Source organism: Cataglyphis hispanica, chromosome 1 (genome assembly GCF_021464435.1).
Source record: "Cataglyphis hispanica isolate Lineage 1 chromosome 1, ULB_Chis1_1.0, whole genome shotgun sequence".
Classification (NCBI taxonomy): domain Eukaryota; kingdom Metazoa; phylum Arthropoda; class Insecta; order Hymenoptera; family Formicidae; genus Cataglyphis; species Cataglyphis hispanica.
This window is the reverse complement of record NC_065954.1, coordinates 3,779,121-3,797,966: the sequence shown is the minus strand read 5'-3', so window position 1 is coordinate 3,797,966 and position 18,846 is coordinate 3,779,121. Positions and strand designations below refer to the sequence as shown.

The window sequence follows — 18,846 nt, the reverse complement described above, 5'->3', positions numbered from 1 at the left end:
ATCTGCAAGAAGCACCATCCGGGCATCTCTTCTCGCTCGACCGGAGTAGAATAAAAGAGACGTAATGCCCCGCCATTTGCATATTAAATTTGCCCCTTCATCCGTACGGCTCTATTCAAATGATTATTCTTTATCGTTCGTTTTGGTACGCGGATGAGCTCGCGGCAGCGGCGGCGGAAGCTACACGAGATGCTCTCGTGTCGGTGCAGCATCGCCGAAACTGTTTCTCTCCGCCGACACGCTCAACGTGGCTTGCGTAATTACGGGCTCGAGGAAAATAAAAAAGGCAATCGCGCGGAAAAGCAAAATTGCAGAGTCGAATTGCACGTGGAAGTGGAATCCAAGGCTGTTACTCTCTTCTCTCTGAAAATCGTTCCTTCATATCGGAAAACGGACAAGGACGCCGAGCATCAAGTGAACTGATCGATTATAAACTTATTATTCGCTCGCGCACACAGCTATGGCCACATAATGTTTTTACGATTTTATTTTCTACAATAAAAGTTCAAGCTTTGAAAAAAAAATTTTTTTAACATTTTTTGCTCATAAATATATGATTACACGAAATATATAAAATATGCTCCTTGCGTTAACTAGCTTGACAATCTGAATCAATCAATCTTTTCTAGCAAATATTTTATTTAAATATTATTGTTTATTTGTAATTTCTATAACTATAATAATTACATCAGAATTGATTATCGCGATTATTTCGATTAATTTGTGTGATATTGATAAATAAAATCAATCATCCTATTCACACACTATAAAGTCAACAAAAAAGCGTGCATGCCATTGTATTACGCAAAAAGATCGCACTAAAATTATATTTTTTTCTTTCATTAGCATCACATCCGCGTCGATTCATTGACGAAAATCTTTTATTTTTCAACAGTACCGAAAAAACTAAGAAAGATAGGGATGATGGCGTATTCAGCGCGATGTAGTCACCATGGCGACCAACTAGGAGAGTCAAGGACCGGTGCTATAATGAAATCCTGGAAATCCCGCGGATGTGGAAGAACGGGCGAGTAGGTGGATACGTACTCTATCGGGTCCACGAATCCCGATTTCCTTCGAGTAGAAAGCTTTCAGAAACCCGATCGGGAGCTGGCTCTCCCAGCGTCCGTCGCGAAATCCCGAAGAGAGTTCCTTTTTTCTTTTCTTTCATTCGCGGCGGAGTTGAATCGTCTCCTCAAAAGATCGCGTAGATAGATCGGGACGACGCGGCGACGCACGCGGCGACAGTTTTATGAAATCCCTCCGGGAGATATTCGGTCATTATCGCGAAATTTAATTAGAGATAGTTTAAACGGTTCAAGATCGCAATTAAATGACCGATCAGAGATCGTTGGCGCTCCATCGCTGCGTAAATCCTGCGGGGAGAATTTATTAGTTTTGAAGCATTCGCGAAGATTCTTTGGCATATATACGAATGAATTACACTTTGAATAAATTACGCCTATTTGCTCGCTCGCTCGCTCCAAAAGAATAAATTAATAAGCTTATTTATAAACAAAAGAGCACCATGCGCCTCGGTACTTTATTACTGGAAAGTTTTTGCGGATTGAAACAACTGAAGTCTCCATACACGCCAACACACGTCGCAAGAAGCATCGGTATAAATTTCTGGTCAGGCGAGTGCAACGGCCACGTCCTCGTAATCCTGTTGTACAATCCTAGCAATAGCTTCTCCTTAACAGGGACAAGAAAACTTGCTGGGACGTATGACCGGGCCGCCGCAGTGCGATCTATGAAATGTAATAGCGTCACACAAGCGGTATTAAATTTCAGGGGGATTTCATTTGTCACCAGGGGTTGGCGACAAAACAGGTGGCCGAGGGCGATGAACTAGGTCAGGTCACGGTATCCTTCCGTCAATAACTCGGCAAACTTTTTCACCGCAATTTCGACGATAATCTATCTCGCTTAATCGCACCCTTGGAAGCGCTATTTATGCTTAATACAAGAATTCGCATCTGGCTCTCGATGGAACGGAATAATTGTTCGACTTGATTCACACGATTTAAAATCAGTTGCACAAAAATGAGACTCTCGCACGAAATGGGCCCCCCGTGGAAAATTGAATTTTATTTAACGTCCGCGCGCACAGGGTGGATCGCGCGGATTGCAATTGGAAAACTGCCAGATTGCATCTCCGTGAATGACTCGCCCTCAGGAATCGGTACAAACGCCATTGCGCCCCGAATGCCACATATACCGAATCCCGAGCCGCAAACCGATTGAATAAATATATTTAATCTCCGCTATGCATCAAACGTTCCATGGATTGAAAAACATCGAACGCGTTCGTGCAAATGACCGACAAATAATAACGAAAGATTTTTAGTGGGACAAAAGCAGCAAGCGAACGTTCCAGTTTTTGACGATAGCAACTTAGATTTGTTCGTATCTTGCAACGGAAATAATATTTCTTAGCTATCCCGAAAGAGTACGAGAAAGAGAGAGAGAGAGAGAGAGAGAGAGAGAGAGAAAGAAAAAGAAGAATATTTAGTAATAATTTTCCAGAGAAACTGTGTACTTATTAAACGTACATCTCGTTAAAAATAAAAGCACAAAAAAATCTTTAATAATATAATTTTTTTAAATAACATTTGCTCTCAAACATTACGAGTCGTATGAGATATATGTTATATACATGTGTGTATATATACGACAAATCTTAATCATTATTAACGTATTCTATCTCAAAGTCTAGCCTCGAATATAAAATCAATAAAGAAATATATGTTCTGATCTATTCTAGTCTCTTCTATTCTCGTCTTTTCTCTTCTCTTCCTCACAAAACCTGACTGCTCCCGGCCGGTTTTCCAGTAGTCTGAACCCATCGATCACATCGTGCACGTCTAATAGCAGCACGTGTTGGTGATTACGCTCGGGGGGGACTGTGGCCAGATCGGGTCTAGGTAATTGGCCGAGCACCAGTCAACCCGTACCAGTTCCACCCCTTGAACCCAGCGCTCCCCTTTCGGTCTTCCGATGCGTTCGCGTCGAGCCCTCCGGATCCTCGCACGCGACGCACAGTCGATGCTGCCAGTCCTGGTACCAACACGATTGATTGGTTAACATGTCTGGTTCACCTCCGCAGTTCGGCCTTGATTATCTATTCTCTCAATCCTGTCTCCGCAGCTTATCGGATCTCGCAAATCGTTTTCTCCTTCCGCTTCGCTTGTCCTTCGCTATGCATCGTATCATTCGAATTGCAGTATTAAACCTTTTTCTTTTATTTCGTGCATTCTATCCCTCTTGCTAGTGTGCCGTATCAAGACAAAAAATCATGTATTTTACATTTGCTCATGTAATTGAATTGCCCTTTCCCATCGCTTACAAAACATCTTGATGGTCATCTCTCCTTTACATCTATTGGTAGTCTAAGTCTTGAATTCTTTTTTTTAGGATAATTTATCAAATTTCTGGATCTCTTCAATGCTCCAGAAATATTGCTTTTAATCTGTTTTAACTCGTGCTCGCGATCAAAGTTTTTTATTTGGATAGCGCATTAATAACGCTATTTTGCTGTCTCGTGGAAAAAAAAAGTATATTTGAACAGTGCATTTTTCTAACAAAGCTGAGCAATTCTATTTTTACGACAGGTATATTAATCACAAAACATAATAAACGAGTTTGTTGGATACACAAGTTTAAATTATTTTTTTACTCGATTTTTTACGTTATAGAGTGTCATCATATAAAATTTTTATATATTCTATAAAAAATATGATAATGAAAACTTTGTAATTTATAAATTATAAATTATAAGTCAATTGCCTGTTTATATATTAAGACACAAACATAAATGAACTCTCGATCAGTTTAATCTTTTCTTGCCGACTGTGTTTCACAGAACCTCGGCAGGGACGTTGAGAGACATGGATTTATTTCCCAAGAGGAATACGGATTTTTTTTTTTGCAGTTTTCCGATTGCCGCTATTACCCCAACATAAGGGCGGTGTCCTCTTCAATACCCTAAAATTTCAAGATCGCAAACTTTTACCGTAAACTTTGATGGTATATATATCGACGAAAAACAAAACGTATTTCGCACAATCGTAAAGCAATTCTTGCGTAACATTTTTTCAAACTTTAAAACGGAATTTACTTGCACATTACAATATTATAGCAAATCTTTGCAATGCTTTATATATATTTTAGTAGAATATATTTTTTTTTGTACGCGCGACAAACTGAGAGAGAAACGGAAACATATTTTTAATAATGTACCGAAAATGTCACGTCGCATTTTTTGTGAATTTTGCTGATTGAAAGTAAAAAATTTTAAAAAATACTCACAGTGAGATTTTGCTTTTATGGACTTAGGTTGACTTTGTTTATAACCGCCTCACGAATATTCTTGGCATAGGATACCCGATATACAATCTTGCCGCGAAGAAAAGCTTCTTTGTCACTTGACAGGTAGAAACACTTTCCAAGCTACTCTCTGAAGTGCTGCGGAAAATGATACACCAGGTCGTGTCGATGTCTCGTCGAAAGAGAGCGAACGTCTCGATTCTCCCCCTACGAGTCGCGCTTTAGGTGGTGTCGAAGAAGAGCAGCTTTGCACACCGGTTAATAGCGTATATGCTATATGCATGAACGACTATTGAAACGCACGAGAGAGATATAATACTCGCCACTTAGGCGGAGTTGTCTTGTGACCAGACCGTCAGAGGGTTGTCTGGTGTCTCAAGAGCTCCTCTCAGGTTGCATCGCATATACGGTGCGGATGCACCCTCGCGCTATTTGCCGAAAAAAAAAGGAAAACTCATCCATATGCATATGTGTGCATCGTAGCACTCGCTACCGGGGGAGTACATGTTACGATATGAAAGAAACCACTGCAAACCACAAAACTCATATATAGCGATGATATTTTGTACGTAAAATTTTCAGAAATATGATCATTTTGTATTATTGGATATTTTCCCGAGTTCATGTTGCGCTCTCGGTAAATGCTTAAAGTTAAATTTGAAACACAATCGATAGACACCGCCATCGAAAGTCTCACATGCGTACAACATATTTCATTATAAAAGAGACGCAAAACGTAAAGGAATACTTGTGGCCAAGATAGTACGTATTTCATGGTGTATCCTCTCGTAAAACCCTTGAAAACTAATTTGAAAAGTGTTTCGGGCTTTTTCAATGTTTCAATTTTTACGCGGCCCGTTTAAATATGTAATAAAGGCACGTATGTACTTTCACTTTAGCGACCCCTTCGAGCTGTAAATCCATAACGATCGTTATGCATCGCCCATCGCCGAAAGTATATCATCCTTAAATAGAGGGTTGGCTGAGTTCGATCCACCGTATGGCGGCTCCTACCTCGAGGCGATGTCATTGGCGAAACGGGGATACATACTCGAGACGTCTCATTTCGAGCCTGGAAAGAGCGGGTGGATTACCTTTACAAAATACGCGAGAACCCTGCGAGTCGCACTGATCCCCTTCTAGGACGTAGATATAATTTTATATCCCCCTCTTTCTAGAAAAATAGGCTATCATCCAACAAGAAAAAAAGAGTACCTTGAGCTTTGATTCCAGCAATTCTAATTTCTCTTCTAAGCTGTAGATTAGTCTATCCCCAAGATGCAAGATACTATAAGATAGATTTAAAAATACATACAAGAGTGGAAAGGAATAACGCTCACGAACGTTGAAAAGCCGATGAAGGGTGGGCCAAAATGGGAATTTTTAGAGGAGGCATCTTACGACCCTCGAAAGTTCGCCAGTATTATATTTTTCAGTCAGCGCGATATGAAAAAGCGAGAGGAAAAGGCCGAGAGAAAGAGAGAATGAGGAACCGGCTGGAAATAGCGACATCGAGGTGGAGAGGACGGAATTTCGCGAAATTTAAGCCTGCCGAACATCCATCACTGCGCGCGACAGTCCTCCCGTCGCTTCAACGTCAACCCACGCGTCGCTCTTTTCGGCTTTGCCAGAGCGCACGAGTCGGTATATGCATGCATACGTGAAGCCGCAATAGCTGTAACGCGACGTAAAATCCAGCCGCTCGTCGCGCAGCCGGAAAATCGTTGCGAGAAATGACGGCGACAATGTCATTCGATCTTACACGATAAACGATATGTATGGCTGACGCCATACATTATTGTCTCGAATTTGCATCATACAAACTGTCTGTATCCAAAAATTTTGCATCTTGGATTATTATATCACTTTGAAATTATCATCGCCCTCTTCATATTTCTTGTATCGGATCACCTAACAATTTCTATACATCAACGAAAATTATCTCTATTGCTTTAAATAATTGAGGAAAGCGCGATAGCGCTATATACTGCGTTGTACATATAGTTTTGTGGAAAAAAGATACTCTCCATAAAGCCTATTACGTTCTTTTGCAAATATAACTACTGCGGGCAGAACGATTGCAACTGACAGTCAAATTACAAAAGCGCGTATTATATTTTACGCTGGCTTTCAACCTGATGCGCGCCGTCGGATTATACCGACGTAAATAATGGAAAATTGCAACACTCGGAGAAAAAACGTATTTTGTTGCATGCCAGAGTCACACATGTGCGAAAGAGCTCGAAACGCAGATACTCGGTATTTTTTTTCTCTTGCGTAAATATATATTTTTGTTATAAATATTTCGGATTTCGCGCGCGGATTTAGTGCCGCGTCAATTACAGACAAATCATATTATCGCAGAATTCAACGAAAATTTAAGAGAATTTGAAATATTAATATATGTATATATAAAGTATATATTAATTTTAATGCGAAATTGTTTCGAAAATAATTTCGTCGCGTTTTAAATCGTACATAATATGCGTATAATATTGTAAAATTGGAAAAGAATCATCAGGATGATGTCCTCAAAATGGAAAAGTCGAGGAAATACGAGCATTGTATATCAACAGGAATAATGCTCGCATTGTGTATGAACCGGAGTTGATTTCAACACTCCGTTGTTTCCGAGTGCCATGCCAAAGTAACCAAACTTTCGGCATCAGAGCCGCACGACCGCGGCAATTAACCTCGCGACATTCAAAATTTACCAGTGCACATTCCAATCCGGTCAATTTGCATTTCAATGTCGCACTCGAGATTCGATTCACCGCGGCAACGTAAGAGGGAACGATATAATTTCACGGTGTAATGCAACGGTAATGTATATAACAGTGTGCACACAATAGCGGGCGTGCATGATAATTACTGTTTTAAAGCATGGGGGGTAAAGAGGAGGGGGGGGAGAGGGGGGGTTACTCCGTCGTAACGCTATTCTGCGATTTCGCACTTCCGTTCCTTCGTTACGATTCGCCGGTTTAAGAGTCATTACTCATCCGCGCGATGTTTTTATCCACTCCGTGATACGGAGATTTTGCAGATAATTGTCGCCGTGTAATCGTCCAACCGTCTGATTATCGCACAGCGATTCGAGATAAACGTATGTATTAATAATCCGCTTGTGTGTCGATTTTGCAGCCGCTATGTCGAGCAATTTATTCGATCGGAAACCTCGATGGCTGAGCTAGTGGAGATAGTAGAGATGCCGCAAGGTGGAAACGAAAATCGCGGATACGAAAGTAGCCCGTTTTTGTATCCCGACGCGGCATTCATATTTTCGCAACAGAGCGAAATCGAGTTACTGAATAAAAGTTATGGAGACGGTTCTTCGAATGAAATATGCGCCATTGAATTGGATCAAGGGAAGATTGATGAGTTGGCGAACGATTACCGTGCTGAAACGTGCGTATCTTACAGCAATGCGGTACGAAACGAATCTTGCAAGGAAACAGTCAAGAATGATAGTACTTTATTAAGAAACGAAGATGAATCTCGATGCAAATCGAATCGTAAGAGAAAAACGCGTCGCAAAATGCCCAAAGGAGTTATCATAAATCTTAGCAAGGATATTTACGATACTTCTCATAATGGCGTTACAATCAACTTTATCTCCACGCATAATCTAGTCTCTAAAACAAAGTTGATTACAGTATCAAAGTATGAATTTTTTCTCAAATGCAACAAAAAGAAAGGTGTATAAAAAAATTCCTTGATTCTTTCAAAATCTTATAAATCCCAATTTTTTCTTTCAGGAGATATCTGCGATCTTTAATGCGGAATCGCAATTTGAGAAAGAAAACGATGAATAAAATAATTGACAGTTCTGTGCTGGCCGTATTTTGTATCGAGAAAAAAAGTGGTAAGATAAAAAGAGCTGGGAAATCGGCAAAACGTAGTAAATGCCAGAATCGTAAAAGCAAATTAACGGATAACAAATCACGTCCAGATGTCTATACGACTACTAATATACCGAATCAACTGAAAAATAAATTTAGCGAAAAAGAATTATATATAAAAGATAATTTAGTAGAATTGTCCCGTATGCCCGACGAGATTCTTGATTTAACGAAATACCGCTATGATAATGGCATTGCGCCGATTGATATTAATAACGCACGATATCCGGAATTGAATATGGGACAAACGTATGTCAGTGCGAGGAAATATACCGCGAATCACTGCTGTTCAATTTTTAATGACAAACGTCAAGAATATCATATCTGTGATCGAGAGCATTACAACGCGGACAGTTCCGATTTCAATTCGGAGATGCGAGCTGATTGGAGCGCCGAATGCTTTCATCCCGAATGTATACACGCGGGGGGATGTCGATGTTTCCATGACTCGAGCGAGTACTATCTCGACATAAATATGCAACACGACTGTTGCCCTCTGGCGCCGATGCGAATGGCAAGAGTGTTCAAAAATTCCGCTCTTCCGAAGAGGCATCAAAGGGAAGAGGCCGAGCGATACGAATCGACGGATATCACGCCTGAATTCTCAACGAATGGATATTCTCCAGGTCGCGAGGATCGGTGCGCGAATTGCGATGGAGGAAGAGGAAGCTCGACGAATGTGATCCGGAAATGCTTTCTTTCATCAAGGACGAGCATGTTCGTGGAACCTAGCGAAAGCGTTGATCTTCGCAATTCGCGCACCGCTAGTGCACTGTCGCGATGCGAGATTGATGCGCGTCTTGGGAAATGCGGGCAGCGAACGATAGCGACGACGACGACGACGCTGGTATCGAGGGACGATGAACGTCCGAATAAATCCGATTCGTTGAAAACCGTCGATACGTGGGACGCGAGGAGAGATGACCGTATGGGACGACACCGCGAAAGTCGTCGTAGCGTCGCCGCGGAATCGTCGCGTTCCCACCGATCTCGCGAAAAGGAAAGAGGATTCGCTCGCGGAATGGATTCAGGGTGGAAACAAGGCTCCGTTGAAACTGACGTGAAACAACAATTGGATTACAAATGGAAGAGAGGAATCGCGATCGTAGATTGCGAAGAAAAATGTGATTCCAGGTGAGAGTCGATTTGAATGAGATATAGCCGCGCGATAAATGGATTGTATTGCTTTTTTCTCTCTTTTTTTTTTCCTTATCTAACACCGACTACATCTAACAGATATAAATTGGATGAGGCAATTCGTGTCCAATTGCGCGAAAGCGAGGAGATAAGGAAACGCGAGAGCCTGCAAATGGGCGAAGCAACGTTAGTCCCGGCCTGGTTTTGGCACTGCAGCGCACATCTATTCCCGATAAAGAGAATCGAAATCTTCCTATCTCTCATTTCTCTCCCTCACATTGTTTTGTGAAAGCTACTTTCACATATATACATATATAAGATATATCATTCTATCCTATTTCTATTTTTTACATAGTATTTTTTATATTTCAATATTTTTTCATACCAAACATTTTCCCGTAATTTAATAAAATATGTTCTAATTTGTTCTGCATTAAACCAACACGCCATAACATATTAAAATATCTTCCAAGCTTTAAGAGCAATCTTCCTCCCCGTTATAAATTTTGCGCTATACAAACTGTGGCAGATTTGTCGCATTTCTCTCTTTGATGGATTTACTGGGCGATTTAGAATTGACTTTTCTTTTAAGAGAAAGACGCATGTTGGATCTGCGACACTCTGTATAATGCAAAACGCGAGAGACACTTTACATAGTAAAGTTTCGCAAATGTTTCGCAGGTCACAAACGAGGAGTGACAATACAAACGTCGACGGCAAACGTCGCAAGACGCGCGATTACTCTCTTTGGACGAGTTTACAGATGGGCAAGATTTGGTTGCAAGTGCAAGACGCCTGCAAGAACGTCGCAAAGCTCGCGACGAGCGTTAGCCGTGTAGTGAGAGACGCATCTAAATCAGAACACTCGCAGAGAAATCTCGTCCAAGTGACTGACGCGAGTCTTGTCAAAAGTTCGTCTTTGTGCGCCGACAATATATGCAAAGAAACGTATGATAAAAATTTAAGCACGAGGAAGGAAAGAGAATTGGTAGTGCGTCGAGAACGCGAAATCGAAGACTCGAATGATGCGGAAGCATCGATGCGACAAAATTCACGACTCGTTACAACAGCCTCTCGTCACGAAATGCGCGAGCAAGAGCATCAAAATGCCAAAAAAGAGAAGAATGAAAAATCTTGTGTATTTTACACAGGTATGATTAATAGTGATCAATCCGCATATATCTACCTGTTGCACTGAGCCATCGAAATTCATAGCTCATATTTAACGGTATTTTAATATTCCGCTTTTCACTTACAAAATATATGTAATATTTTTTTAAGAACGTGTTGCTTTTTTTATAGAGATGATGCAACAGCGGTGCACTCTTTTTTTTTCAAACATATCGCTTTTCAATTTTCGGGTTATTGATTTTCCTTTCATACCTGCGGTCGTGAATATATAGGTTATAAATATTGCCCAAAAGCAAAAATATATTTTTTTAATTTTGAAATGTTGGGGCAAAAATCGAGAGAAAAATTCTTAATTTTACAAATAAATTAAAATATTTGCAGAATAACGTCGTATGTTTGCGCATAATAAATTAACATATTTTATTTTATTATGTACAATTTTTTGAGTAATCTTTTTTTGAAAATTTCCAAATTTACATATTGAAGAGAGGGAGAGAGATAAAGAGAATATTATTTATATTCAAATTTTACATTAGCCGTTGCACACGAAAATTTGCATTTAGATACGAATGTAATATTCAATGCCTGTGTAATATTGAATGTCATAAAATATTCCCACCTTTCTGATATATATATATATATATTTGTCGGATATACAAATTCCTCGTTTTTAATACAGAAATAATAATAATAATTGCTCATCTAGAATGTGACAGATATCCGGACATCGTAGCATTCCTACCACAAACTGAGACGTACGACCACGATAAGAATATACATCCTCAATCTCATTTGAGTGGATCCTTTAAATATCTAGAGAACTCTGTATACCTAGAAGTTCGCAATAGGGGTGGTAGCGATGACGGCCGAGATTCTATGAAGAGCACTGAAGATAAGCAGAAATCCGCTCGCCATAAAGAATCGAGATCAATTAGACATCATCGAAATTGCACCTCGAAGAAATGCACATGTTGCAGCAGGATCCGAGGCTCGCGCGAACGTCACGTTGAAAATCAAAATTTGCAACACACGGCTCTCTGTCACGAATTTGCAACTGCTCATCATCAAACGATTCGCGCAGACTCGGATGTCTTTCGTAATAATCCGCCACATGGTGAACACCACTCGAGTGTAGCCATTCCTAAAGATAACGAACAAAGAAAAATGTCCGAGCAAATAAGATTTTGCAAGAAAATCGAAGTGGACGAGAGTTCCGAGTGTACGGGCGACGCGGAAACTGCGGAGATCGAGCACGCGACGCGAGTACTTTCGACGAATCCCACGATTCATTCCTCACAAAACAATCCGCATGAACCGATAGCGTCGACTTCCAAATATGAGACGCCGCTTGTATCATCCGGAAAATCACAAAACAATCATCCCGGTTCGAAATCGGCATTTTACAAGACGGCGATGAAATTCTCGAAGAAGCGCCGGCCGATTACCAATAATAAAATTATCGCGTTATTTAAACGGAGTGGGAGGAACATCAGAAGGAAAGAGCCATCGAATGTTACTAATCACGATAATGAAATGAAGATTACGCAAGTAAAACCGTCTACTGTGCAAATCACTCGAGAAGGTAATAAAAAGCGGATCAACATAAACGTTCGACAGCAAACACTCGACGCGATTGTTGCGAGGATTTTATCGGAATTCCTCGGTGAGACGAAGAAAAATGTGTTGATGAGCATAACGTTAGACTCGGAATCGGATAATGACGTTTTAGATAGAAAAGAGATGGAAACACAAACACTGTTGAATGACAATACTCTCGCGGGGACAGATGAGTTTAACTATTCGAACAGATACCCTCAAGCTATGATCGCGCCCATGACAAAGAAGGTGCAATGTTTCGTTTGCGAGAAACAAGATTGTTACGAAATAATACAATCAAATAACTCGATCACTTTGGAGGATGCATTAGTTGCCGAATATCCAGAAACGTCTGAATATAACGATCATTTTGCGGAACAAAAAACAAATGTCATTTCATGATTTATGCCTGAAGAATTTTCTCAACAGATCATCTCTTGTAAATGAATATATCTATAATCGTAAAATAAACAATTTTTTTCAAATAGCATTCGCGATATATTAAAACTTGCGTTTATCAGATTTTTAATATAAATCGAATTCAAGAAATTTCAGATATCGATAAAAAAATTTGCAACTTCAGATATTTCAAATTCTAGTATAACCTCGTTTTTTTCCACGTGTGCTCATATTTTTCATGTATCTGTCCTTGGCTACGTGTAGCGCCGAAAATGTATTCAATATAATATGTGTGTAGATGCGCACATGTTATCAAAATTGCTATGTAAATTGAAATTTTAATTATTAATAGCAACGCAAACAAATAAGTTAATTATGAATAACCTCACCTGAAAATTATGAAGCTCAAATTCACATCCAAAATAATGTCCTTATTTGGCTTAAAGGAAAATTGAAATATAACGTATCCAATATTAACTATTGACATATTCAATTGAATATAATTAACGTTAACAATATTAACAAAATTGCTATATATTATATCATTATTATTATTGTACAAATCGAATAAATATATTGAACATCGCAAAGATGGCAAGTAATCAAAATGAAATCGCTGAAAGAGATATTAAACAAGCAGATTTTCTTTATTACAATAGCCCAATTGACCAAAACTTGTCAACAATATTGAATCAGTCAGAAAATCAAAGGCTCTTTTACAAGACATTGGACGATTTATTATATTCCACACAACAAATGGTAAAGAACAACAAACGAGTGGATTTTATTATAAGAGATTTAAATATCAATTCGTCTTATAAACCTGAAGAAAAGCTTTCATCGTCATCGATTATCAATAACGCAATTATATGTGACCCAAAAGTCGTTGATAGAATCAAGCAAAGAATAATAGACACAATCGTGTCTACGAGCGAAGACTTCGAGAAAGCGTGGCATGAAAATCTTCCAAGCATCGTGAAGGACTTCGTTCACGATGTATCTCTTCGACATGCGGACTATGTAAATAACATCCTTCCAAAGCCTACAATATGCAACCCGCAATGTGTTAGTACCAGGAATTTTCTCCATAAAATTACAAGATTCTTTGACGCTTTGATATCAGCTAAACGCGAAAAAACGAAAGATTCTAGTTCGCATGTAACATTGGCGGAGGATAAGATAGAAGAGGAAATATTCGAGAAATCGAAATCGATTATCTATACGGAAGAGAAACCAAGCACTATAATGATGGAGGCCGTTCAATCGGCTACGATCATAATACAGCGAAAGACCTTCGTGGATTCTCAGGTATCAGTATCTTCGATTCACTTTGTCCAGGAATCGCAATATCCTTTAACAAGCTTAGATGTGACAGGTGAATTGCGCAAAACTGTAAGAATTCAAGTAAGTTCATTAATAAAAGAACCGAGTAGAGATGAAATCGCGTATAAAGTATCAAGCATAAACTTAAAACCAGAGAAATGTGATTTCCAAGATGCTGCAGTTATAACTGGTTTAGCAGCTATTGCTGTTAAAAGAGAGACAGTGGAAGAAGAAGAAAGGAGAAAAGACAGTACAATTTTTTTCCGATCAATATTAGATACAGTTACTTTTGCTGTTTTTCAACATATTGCAATTATAAGCACTAAAGATGCTAAAGTTGTTAAAGATAAGAAAGATGAGGAAAAAAAAGATGTTCAAGTTGTTAAAGTTCCCAAAGTTGCTAAAATTGATAAAAAGAAAAAAGAAGAGACAGATGTTAAATTTGCTATAAATGATGAAAAAGAAGAGAAAGAAAAATATATTAAAGTAGCTAAAGATCATATAAAAGAAGAGGAAGAGAAATATATTGAAGCTGCTAAAGTTTATTTAAAAGAAGAGGAAGAGGAATATATTAAAGTTGCTAAAGATGATATAAAAGAAGAGGAAGAGGAACATATTAAAGTTGCTAAAGATGATATAAAAGAAGAGAAAAAGAAATATATTAAAGTTGCTAAAGATCATATAAAAGAAGAGGAAGAGAAATATATTGAAGCTGCTAAAGTTTATTTAAAAGAAGAGGAAGAGGAATATATTGAAGCTGCTAAAAATAATATAAGAGAAGAGGAAGAGGAACATATTAAAGTTGCTAAAGATGATATAAAAGAAGAGAAAAAGAAATATATTAAAGTTGCTAAAGATCATATAAAAGAAGAGGAAGAGAAATATATTGAAGCTGCTAAAGATAATATAAAAGAAGAGAAAAAGAAATATATTAAAGTTGCTAAAGATGATATAAAAGAAGAGGAAGAGAAATATATTGGAGTTGCTAAAAATGATATAAAAGAAAAGAAAAATGCTTATGTTGTTTTTGATGATACGACAATTGAGACCACTGTAGATGATTCAATTATAGATACTATACATAAAAGGAAAAAATATAATAATAAAATTGTATCTTATAAAAAGCCGAAATATCGCAGCATCGATTCACTAGATTTCAATCGATATGATGATATTTCAGAGACTCTCATTAAAAATGATTATTTTATCACAAAGAAAGAAAAAATGCCATTATATAAGAAAATACAACATCTCAGCGTCTCGACATTCTTCTCATGCACATCATTTGAACCAATAAGAAAATTCTGTTGTGAAATACTAGAGACGAAAATATGTCTGGAAGATCGAAGCAGTTTACTGAGAATTCTACAGCCAATAAGTTGTTTAATCCCAAGTAACATCTATCTCCGGAAATATTCTGATATTCCGATCACCTCGTTTGACCCGCAGATTGCAGCGACACAAGAAACTACTTTAAGTAACATTCTTCATCCTTCCCCGCAAAATTCGCGCACAATCGGATACCATGTCAGCGGTATTGAGTTGACTAACAATAAGAACGCTTTTTTAAGACATAATAACATCAACTGCTGCAGAAAACATAGAGCAATACACGAAAATTCATCATATGCGCCATACGATACGCATTGCAAGTTTGGCGTGAAATATTGTTGTCCGCATTTAAATAATATCGGCAACATTCAAACGGGCTATTATCATTGCAACAATAATTATTCAATACGGAACACTCGACACTGCGAAAGGAATCAATTACATTATTGGTCGAGGGAAAATTTATATTTTATACATCCATGCACATCGAGACATTCGTTGCGATATTACTGATATTGATAATATTGACATATATGACATTTAACTTGACTAAATAATCCGAGATCAATCGCATCGGCAATATAAAATTAACGTACTGCAGCATCGACCGCTTCACCATTATAATTTACACCCATATAATTTTTTACTGCGATCAGGCTTACGATGTAAGGTAGGTCGGATATTATGATGAAGGCTATGAAAAATTGAAATGGGTAAATGCACACGATGTAATCTGTATCGTATTAGTATGACGCGCGTCAATTCTAATTATATATACTACGTACTAATTTTAGTTATTAACCCGCTCGCATATGGCAAATAGAGTTTTGCGCCCTGTCGGACGTATATGTGCGCATGCATATTAATAATTAAAATTAATAACGCGCTAAATATAGTTACGATATACGAGACACTCGACACATTGATGTCGGACGACAAGACAATGTATCGTACGATATATATTAACGCGGACAGAGAATGATTATGCGAGTTTGCACAGGAGCTTGTATTATGCATTATGACAACTAATTTATAATATAGTTTACTAATAATGACAAATTGCTTGTGGAGCTACAGTTGGAAAAATAGCCAAATATTGGAGAAATATATGCGGGTCACAAGAAAACGCCTAACGCAAATAGTAGTGGCCAGTCGCAGAAGGCGATGAGAGTCGAATAAAGTGGCAAAGATTGCTCAATAGTTTTTTTTGTCCGTTGGCAAATTTACTTTGCTACAATTTGGAAAGAGTTTGTGAGAAGAAATTGGCGTGTGTGCGCGAAAAACCGTTCTACAAAAAATACCAAACAGTGGCGAAAAGAACTCGCGGGCAGTCGGAGAACTTTGTATCGTGACGAGAACGTTATTGTATTCTAAAACGGTCATCGCGGTTGGCGATTGCGGTGGAAGAAGCCTCACGGAAGTTCGCCAAGTTCCTCACCTGTCGGATGCACTACCGACGAGCTCCGAAAATCGACGAGAAATGGAGAAATGGAAGCTATGTGTTTCCCTCACTGGATACTATATACTATTCGTTTACGTAGTAAGTGCTAATAGAATAATTTTCTAATTTATTACAATAAAAGAAAGTGAGAGTACGGTAAAATTTGTAATTTTCTTAAAAGTTTATAAACACATTACGCTGTTTGATTATTTTTACGATTCTTATTCTCAAACAGATGCGTGATACGATCAACAATCGAAGGCTGCATGTGCGAAAGCTTACCTCGGGAGAATCTCACGTCTTAAGCAGCCTTTGTGCTCGGAGAGTCCATCGAGACGAAAACTTTGTCGAAGTTCGTGGCAATCTGCTTGGCGAACTTCCCGGGTGACCGAAATAAGAGCAGGGGGTCCAAACTAGTCTCTTCCCGACAACCAAGTACATCGTGAACCACACAGGCAACATTAAGCGCATGTCTACCGCTGAAATAAGCGTCCCGGTCGTATAACGGGTAGCTTTATGTAATGGCAAGACTCAACGTCATTCTAGCGGATATATCAGACAGGCGACGTCAAGCGACGGAAGATTTACTATTCAACTTCGACGTCTCGCACAGCACGGAACTTCCTGCGGAGGCAAAGGAAGCGCGATAAACGGCTCGACGAAACGGCGCATTGCCAGATGGCACGTTCCGCGTTAAGTATTCGGGAATGCTGATGTCGGCAACAACGCCGAAAAGGGTTGTAGGAGAACAGAGTTGCTTCGTGGACGATGATAATGACAATGTGCAAGCTGAGGAACGCGATCGTACTGGATCGCGCAAAGTAACAGCGAAGAAACTTGATAGCGTCACTTTTCGCAAAGATATATTCGATAAAAGATTATAACAAAAAAAAATGATCAAGAAGAGTGCGAAAGATCCTACGTAATGCTCCTCGACGTTTCTATCCGTCATCTTATCATGCTAAGTCGATTAAACACGGGTGACAACACGCTGTTTCTCCCTCCCTTCCTCTCCTTTACCCTCTCACGCCGAGCGTCGTGTATATCGTGGCTCATCGTCCAACGACGTGCAACACGGCCGTGTATCCACCGCTGTCTGACCCACCTCCGTGCAATCTGCCGACGTGTAATCCGCCAGCGTGTAAACTACCCTTGTGTAAACTGTCCCTGTGTAAATCACTGCCGTGTCCAGTGCCATCGGTCCGCCGCCATCGTCCTGCGACACGTCTCACGTCGTGTTCAACGTCTTCGGACCGTTCAATTCCGACCAAGAACCGGTCTCTTGTCGAGAAACTGTATTCGATAGCCTCATGAAACACGTGCGATGAGAAGCGGGTCAATAGCGGTGAAAGGACTACTCGTTAATTTGATCAAGATTGAATTAAATACCGATTGTGTGAAGTTAAGAAGAGATCCTTCTTGTAAGTAAATGATGCATAAGAGATGTATGCATAATTTATATAATTTTTACACGCTCATCTTGATTCTTTAATCATTATAATGTTATATCTGAAGTTATATTTTGCTTTCTTTCTTTTATATCTCATTGATTTTAATATATTTTTAATTATGATAACTTATATTAAATTGTACGGCATAATTGTTCTGCTCTCGCTTTATTGTCTCACAATCAGAAGAGAGAATAAATTTCTTAACTTGTTCACTTATTTATCTCTGTGTAACGTTGCGGAAATAATGTAGAATGCCACGTGTATCTTTGAATCTTGTTAAATATAGATGACCTACAAAAGTCTTCCTTCTTGCGGAGGATGCCGCGGTCAATCGCGCGGAAAAATATATAGTCGCGCGAGCACCAATACGGAAACATGCTGCTCACCATTGGGAAGCAGTCCGGAATACTGTGGCGTTGGAAATCCAAGCTGCGGAGGATGCTGCTAATGATTCACCGCTTTAAGGATGCCCACGCCCGCTGCACGCTCAAGAAATTAATAAATAAAGCAGTTTCCACAAGACGTAACTGGCAGATTTATTACTTCCGAAAACATGCAATTTGCTTTGTTAGACATAATAAACATCTTGTAACGTTTATAAACACTTTAATTTTTTTTGTTTATCAACTGCAAACCAACAATGGCGTCTTAAAAACAATGACAATTAACCTTATCTATTAACGTAACCTGAATTAATATGAATTAACGTTAAGTATTGACGTGCTAAAGAATTATATCGCGTGCCAGCGAAACATAAAAAATGAAATTATCCAGTTGTTACGTGCGTTGGCCACAACGCGTGCTCGGG

The 18,846-nt window shown here is 39.0% G+C and overlaps 2 protein-coding genes across 4 annotated transcripts in view; both read left to right on the top strand.

Annotated features, from left to right (window-relative positions):
• LOC126852930 (uncharacterized) overlaps positions 1-12,632 on the top strand; it is a 63,835-nt gene extending 51,203 nt beyond the window's left edge. For 2 of the 3 annotated variants that reach the window (XM_050598236.1, XM_050598230.1), the window contains 2 exons: positions 10,047-10,516; positions 11,203-12,632. In XM_050598236.1, the coding sequence (XP_050454193.1) occupies positions 10,129-10,516; positions 11,203-12,494 (1,680 nt within the window). In that variant the 5' untranslated portion in view covers positions 10,047-10,128 and the 3' untranslated portion in view covers positions 12,495-12,632. Of the gene's footprint in view, positions 1-9,266; positions 9,363-9,464; positions 9,552-10,046; positions 10,517-11,202 lie in introns of those variants that run through there. The other variant, XM_050598243.1, reaches the window with a different exon arrangement.
• Positions 12,633-13,185: 553 nt separating this feature from the next.
• On the top strand, positions 13,186-18,602 carry LOC126852820 (uncharacterized). Its single transcript, XM_050598024.1, has 3 exons — positions 13,186-16,686; positions 16,823-18,008; positions 18,325-18,602. Exon 1 carries the CDS (start codon positions 13,248-13,250, stop codon positions 15,657-15,659), a length of 2,412 nt encoding a protein of 803 aa, XP_050453981.1. The 5' UTR covers positions 13,186-13,247; the 3' UTR covers positions 15,660-16,686; positions 16,823-18,008; positions 18,325-18,602.
• The last annotated feature ends 244 nt before the right edge of the window (positions 18,603-18,846 follow it).